General features: G+C 43.2%; 1 protein-coding gene across 1 annotated transcript in view; it reads right to left on the reverse strand.

The window, feature by feature from the left end:
* LOC308300414 (NACHT, LRR and PYD domains-containing protein 3-like) overlaps positions 1 to 7,500 on the reverse strand; it is a gene marked incomplete at both ends in the record, with an annotated part of 87,878 nt that overhangs the window by 21,125 nt on the left and 59,253 nt on the right. Inside the window, one exon of the mRNA XM_080744243.1 lies at positions 3,898 to 3,967. Coding sequence (XP_080600369.1) covers positions 3,898 to 3,967 — 70 coding nt within the window. The remainder of the gene's footprint in view (positions 1 to 3,897; positions 3,968 to 7,500) is intronic.

Below are 7,500 nucleotides of genomic sequence, written 5' to 3' on the forward strand. Positions count from 1 at the left end.
TTGAGGGGGTTACACAAATCGATGGTTAACTTGTGAACCAAAAAATGCACCGTTACAGGCCTGTGAGTGGATTTTCACTCCCGTCCCGTGCAGACCAGGTGTGGTTATTTCAATTAAACCAACCTAACCCTTCTCTCCATGTGCTGTGCAGTGTGCATGCATGGATATTAGGGGTGTAACGATATAGTAACTGAATCGAAAAATCGATTTTGATTTGCAATGATCTACCGTATCGTTTGCAAAAGCAAAATATCGTACCGTTTTGGCTTTGTATTGTATCGTTTTAAATTGCGGTAATCGGTATCGAATCGTTTTGCAATGCAAATAATTAATTGTATGGAAACTAAGTATTTGTGCCTTGTATTTGGCAATTTTAAGAGGGAAAATGAAAAAGAGGCGTCTAATTACCTTTCCATTCCCTTTAGCTACTCTTGGTCTATCGATAAATGTGTGTAATCTCTGTGTTCATGTCAAGGTGGGTTTGTCCATAAGTGTTGAAATATAATGTCCATGTATTTGTTAGATAATCACAGCGTTTACTTCCATAATAATACATTTGTTACATGTTTTACACAGATTTCATTTCTTTCTAAATAGTTACTATATCTATTTTAAATCATTGAATCGAATCGAATTGTATCGTATCGCCATGAATGAACCAATATCGTCCATGTATCGTATCGTCAACCATGTACTGTGATGCATATCGTATCGCTGTTAAAATGTATCGTTACACCCCTAATGGATATGCTATTCATTATCTGGGTTCGGCAGGCAGTGGACCTGAAGCAGCGTTATCGAATATCGGAAGGTTTTCCTAATAACGCCCAGCCTTTGTTTAGCCATAGTTTTACTGAGGTTACGTTTAGGAATAGTTGGTGGCCAACCTTTCGCGTGCCGCCATATTTGACCCGGGGCGGGTGAGTGTTTTGGGTAAAAGGCGTTCTTGCGTTCCCCTCAACTACCAATAGTTACAATACGCAACTCGAAAAACAAGCACGAAGTGGCTTATAACAGGCAGTCATGGCAACGTCTGCTCTCTCGCCCCGGAGATTGCATTGTGTCTTTTTTTTCATAGAGTTCTAATCAAAGCGGAGGGGAATGCGTGCGTGTGTGCGTGCAGGGACGTGCTGGCCAGTGGGAAAAGCGGGACTCCCGGTTCAGTCCCGGCCGGTCTAGCCCGGGAATAAATAATAAAATGTTGGCCTTCGTTCCATTTTGGGGGCTGGGGCGGCCAACAAAGTAAATCATCACTGTCGGGCAGAAACCGTGTATCTCCAAGTTTCAAATGTATACATTTTGTCGCAAAGCAAAGCCCTGCTTCATCATATAAGCCTGTTGCACAAAAGTAGTGAAAACAGCCGATCTACAAGCACACAACGCCTCGCGGCTTGTAGATCGTCTGTTTTCACTACATGTTCTGAAATGGCAAATCTTTGAGTAGCAGCGGCGCTATATTCTCTATAGCACGCAATGAGGACCTCTCCAACTATTTTTCCCGGGCTGAATCAGGCGCCCAGCACGTCCCTGTGTGCGTGCGTGCGTGCGTGCGTGCGTGCGTGCGTGCGTGCGTGCGTGCGTGCGTGCGTGCGTGCGTGTGTGTGTGTGTGTGTGTGTGTGTGTGTGTGTGAGACAGCTAATGGCGTAGTGTTGCTCCTTCACCCCGGAGAGAGTCGCTGAACAGGATGCTGCAGATTAGGCAGCGCTGGACCTGGTATTACAACAGGTCAAACGTACACAATGTGCATCTTTTATTTTTAATGGCTTATGAATATTTAACTAGGGGGGGGGGGGGAGGGGGAGAGAGAGAGAGAGAGAGAGAGAGAGAGAGAGAGAGAGAGAGAGAGAGAGAGAGAGAGAGAGATTTCAGAGGTTGGAAATCAATGAATTGGATTTTCTTGTAAATGGAAGCCAGTGGAGAGAGAAAAAGAAAGAAAAAACACACATTTGGCCTGATCCCAAAGAAAGAGAAAATATTATGAATTATGTTATGTTTTCAGCACTCGGCCAGAGAGAATGAAAAGTAATTCATTTGTGTATGTGTGTGTGTGCGTGCGTGCGTACATATGCTGTGTGAAACCATGCATGTGTTTGTTCACGTGCACACGCATGTCTGCCTCTGGTTTTCTACAGTATGTGCGTCTTTTTTTCCAAGTAGCATTTTCTTTGCGATTGACCGCATTTGTCACCTCAGCGTGCGTGTGTGTGTGTGTGCGCGAGTGTGTGTGAGTGTGTGAGTGTGTGTGTGTGCGCGAGTGTGTGTGAGTGTGTGCTATGGATGGGACGATAAGCGATTTTATCGTGATAAAAAACACTCAAGATAATCGTGTCGTGGAGATTTAATTTATCGTGATATCGTCCTCCGTCATGCACTGGGATCAATTCACCTTTTATTTGCTGAGCTGCATATCCGGTACCATTTAAACCCTCTATTGGTAAAAAGTAAATATACATACTCAATTGACTTTTTTTCACTCTCCATCAAATGTCCTTGCCAAAAAATAGACGATCTACAAGCTCACAACGCGTCCCGTTGTGACGCGTTGTGAGCTTGTAGATCGGCTATTTTTTTGGCAAATGTTCCGTCCCAGGATAATGGATTTTGATTATCGAAATTTTCATATCGTCCCATCCCTTGTGTGTGCGTGTGTGCATGCGTGTGTGTGCGCACGTGGGCGTGGGCGTGCGCGTGCACCATCCCAGGAGGTCTCAAGTCCGCAGTATGTCTGCTGGTTATAGAGACGTCTTCTCATCTGTTTACGCTCATAAATTAAATCCCTGAGTTGAGCGAAGAAAAAAGAGAAGGAAATCATCCAGAATAAAAAAAAAAGAGAGAAATTAAAATAAATAAACATGTTTTGCACCAGCCAGGCTGGACGTGTTCCAACACGCTGACAGCCAACCTTACTTCTCTGCTCCCATTCTTTCTTTCTGCATCCAACACACACATCTTCACTGTTGGGTGTGTGTGTGTGTGTGTGTGTGTGTGTGTGTGTGTGTGTGTGTGTGTGTGTGTGTGTGTGTGTGATTGTGAGTGTGAGTGTGTGTGTGTGTGTGTGTGTGTGTGTGTGTGTGTGTGTGTGTGTGAGTGTGAGTGTGAGTGTGTGTGTGCGTGTGTGTGTGGGGAGCGTGTCGCTGTTACTACATGTCATCTTTTCAACACCCGACTCTAACCCTCACAACGCGTCGCATCGCGACGCGTTGTGAACATGTACATCTGCTATTTTCAAACATTTTGTACTTTTACTTTTGGTACGTAGATTTTGATCCCGACACTTTCATACTTTTACTCAAGTACATTTTGAATTCCAGACTTTTACTTATAATGGAGTAAATCTACAATGCAGTATTGATACTTTTACTCAAGTACAAATTGTGTGTACATTTTCTACACATGGTTATTGTTTTGTATCATATATACGTGTTTTACAGTACTGTACACGGCTTGGTTTAATGCTTGATTCTGATTGGTCAATCGCTGAAATCAGCAGGCTTATAGTGCGGCAATTGCGGTATATCAAAAAAAATTGATATAATAATAATAATAATAATAATAATAAACTTTATTTATATAGCACTTTTCAAAAACAAGTTAACAAAGTGCTTCACATCACACACAACACAAACCCTGACAACAGATTGGGGTAAAAACAACAAAACATCATTGAAAAACACAGGTAATTAGAGTAAAAACAATTCCTACAGAAAAATAAAGGCAGTTAAAAAGAACAACAGAAAATATAGACACAAGATAAAAACAAGCAAAGAGTACCATTGACTGGGCTAGTTAAAAGCCATTCTATAAAAATAGGTTTTTAAAAGAGTTTTAAAAGTAGTCAATGAGGTAGCCTGTCTGACTACCAGAGGAAGATTGTTCCAGAGATGGGGGGCCCTTACGGCAAAGGCTCTGTCCCCTTCTGTGACCAGGTTTGCAGTTTTGACCGTGAGCAGGAGCTGGTCTGAAGACCTGAGGGTGCGGGTAGGATTGTAAGGGGATAGAAGGTCCGAGATATACATGGGTACAGTGCCAATTCGTGATTTAAAAACAAACAATAACATTTTAAAATCAGTTCTAAGAGCCACAGGAAGCCAGTGCAGTGAGGCCAGAATAGGGGTGATATGGTCGTATTTTCTAGTCTTAGTAAGCACCCTGGCTGCAGTATTCTGGACAAGTTGGAGGCGGTTGATTGAATTTTGAGGGAGACCGGAAAAAAGAGAATTACAGTAGTCCAGGTGGTTGGTGACAAAGGCATGTATAACGGTTTGTGCATCGGAAAATGATAGGAAGGATCTAATTTTGGAAATGCTCCTTAATTGGAAAATGGCCGATTTTGTTATGTTTGTAAAATGTTTATTGAAATTTAGGTCTGCAGAGTCCAGGACTACACCAAAGTTTCTGGCCTCCTTAGTGCAACTCAAACCGTGAGCCTCTAAGAGCAGAGAAACACTGGCTCTGTGTCTTTTTGGGCCAAAGACAATGACCTCAGTTTTGTCATTATTAAGTAGCAGAAAGTTGTTTGACATCCAGGAATTTATTGCAGTGAGGCAGTCCGTCAGTGGAGTGAGTGCGGTGGGAGAGGTTGTGTCTATTGGGTCTATGGACAGATAGATTTGAGTATCATCAGCGTAGAAATGGAATGAAATGTCAAAGTTGCGGATAATTTGGCCTAGTGGCAGTGTGTAGATGGAGAATAATAATGGACCAAGGATCGAGCCTTGCGGAACGCCGCATGTTATGTCCGCAGGGCTAGAGGACACATTCCCTGCAGCAACAGTAAAAGTTCTTTCCGAAAGATATGATCTGAACCATTCAAGGGCTGACCCAGTCACACCTACCCAATTTTGTAACCGGTCGATTAAAATATTGTGGTCGATTGTGTCGAACGCAGCGGAAAGGTCTAACAGCACCAAGACTGTACAGAAGCCATTATCGGAATTTGACCGGATATCGTTTAAAACTTTGAGAAGTGCCGTCTCCGTGCTATGCTGTGCTCTAAAACCTGACTGATATCTCTCAAAAAGTGAATGTGTATTTAAAAAGGTTAAAAGTTGGGAGTAAACAATTTTTTCAAGGGCTTTTGAGAGAAATGGTAATTTTGATATCGGCCTGAAATTATTGAGGTTATTGGTATCGAGTTTAGGTTTTTTCAAAAGAGGCTGAACAACTGCTGATTTAAAAACTGAAGGAAATACACCGGTGAAGAGAGATTTGTTAAAAATTGCTAAAATGTCTGGGGCTAAAAAAGAAGAAACTTATTTTAAAAATACAGTGGGAATGGCATCTAGGGGTGAAGAGGAGGGTTTCATAGTGCAAATAATGCGCATTAACTCAGTTTGGGTGACGGGGAGAAATGAGTTAAAATTTTGAAGCACCTCTCTATGTGGGGGGGTGCACAAAGATGGCACAATTTGGGCTCTAATATTCAGAACTTTGTTTACAAAGAAGGATCTGAAAGCTTCACACCGTTCGATAGAAATAGTGTCAATGGAATCGGTGGGACGGCGAGTGAGAGAATTAATTGTGCTAAAAAGAAGTTTGGGGTTCCGGGGATTTGTGGCTATGAGATGGGAGAAATAGTTTGCTATTTAATTATTTTAAAAGTATTTTTATGGCGGTGAAATTCGATGGTAGCCTCGAGGCTTTCCAAACACGCTCTGCGTGTCTACATTTTCTTCTGATGGCCCGGACACGATCGTTTATCCATGGTGGCTGCTTTTTTGCTAGATCAGAGGCTTTAGACATTTTTAATGGGGCAACGATGTCCATAGAATTGGTACAGAGTTGCATAAATTGAGTGGTCAACTCATCCACAGAGCAAGTGGAGTTTAGCAGCTCTGGCTGCTTGGAAGCCTGATAAGTGCTGCAGAAATTCTGCATAGTCACAGGTGTAGTGGGCCGAAAGCATCTGGGGCCTCTCGGAGTGGGTACCTCAGGTGCTAGAGGAAGTTTAAAAAGAATGGCGGAAATTGCGGAATGGTCTGAGGCAGTCATGGGGATTATCTGAAGATCTACTGGATTAAGTCCAAGGGAAATAATTAGGTCAAGAGTATGACCACGGTTATGGGTTGGGCCAGAAACATGTTGGGTACAATTAAAAGTGTGAATCAGGTCTAGGAAGTCGGACACCATTTTATTTTCCTGGACGTCAATATGAATATTCATATCACCTAAGAGTAATATCTTCTCATAATTAGTGGTTATGATGGAGAGAAGGTGACCAAATTCTGCTAAAAAACCTTGTGATTTTGGGGGTCGGTATAATAAGCCAAAAAAGACAGTGGGATGGGGAGTGGTGAAAGAGAAGAGCTCAAAGGAGGAGAAATTCCCTATAGCAACCGGTGTGGATTTTAGCCCGGCTTTGTATATAACAGCAAGCCCCCCTCCTCGTCCGGCCCTGCAGGAGTTCCAAAACAAGAAGTCGGGGGGACATGCCGCGATAATATCAACATCAGTAACTGACCAGGTTTCAACCAGAAAAAAGAAGTCCAGATTATGATTGATAATAAACTCATTTACATTAAAAGATTTCTCTGTGATAGATCTTATGTTCCACAAGCCTCCATTTAAAAATACATTTTGTGTGTAGCTGACTGGTTCAGACAGTAGGGGAATTACGTTAGGGCCCCTCGTGAGCCCAGGTTTCCTACATTTTCTATTTAATGAAATCCTAACTGGAATATTGGCGGTGAGTGAGTCGGTACAACAGCAGGGGGCGCTAGCGCTGAATGTTATGTGAGGCCGGGGCAAAGAAGAGGGCAGTCGTTGACCGGAAGTGACGTGCTGGGTTGTCGGGGATGTAATCAGTCATTGTTTACGTTTTGGTGGTGTCAGCTGAGCTATGGAGCGAGACAAATTATTCGTTAGCATTTGGCCTCCAATACTATTTGGATGGAGACCGTCGGCAGCGTAAAAGGATGGCCGTTCCTAAAACAGATGGAAATTATTTATATAAAATATATTAAGGGAATGGCACGCAGCTTGGAGCCAATTATGCAGAGCCAGCAGCCGACTGGAGCGTGCATCTCCGCGGCCACGGCACAACGTGGCAGAGGGCCAGAGACGCAGACCAACCTTTCGCTGGAGCTAAGGAGATTGAGAAGACTTGTGAAATTATTTTTTGAGAGTTCTGAGTGGCGGTCGTTCGTCCCAACGTGAATGATGATTTTTGTGACTGTGGAGGGGATGGAAACCAGGACATCAGGGATTATATCAAGGAGTTTACCAGTGGTTATTCCGGGAAAGCAGCGTATTATTGTATTAGTCAAACGGATGTGTTTTGCAATCGAATCGCAGATTCGTAAAAGTGGAAAGTGGAACAGACAGGGAGAGATGTAGCAGTAATGTAATGTAATGTTGCCGGTTGTTTCTCAGGACAATATACGTACACGCGAGGGCACCACAACGGGTGCCCACAGCGGATAGATAGCCTAGGCAACAGAACAGGATCACAGTAGGTCCAGGAGAGAGCGACACTTACCAACCAGGCCCAGAGTATGGGC

The sequence above is a fragment of the Nannobrachium achirus genome (genome assembly GCF_963921795.1).
Source record: "Nannobrachium achirus genome assembly, chromosome: 2".
Lineage (NCBI taxonomy): Eukaryota > Metazoa > Chordata > Actinopteri > Myctophiformes > Myctophidae > Nannobrachium > Nannobrachium achirus.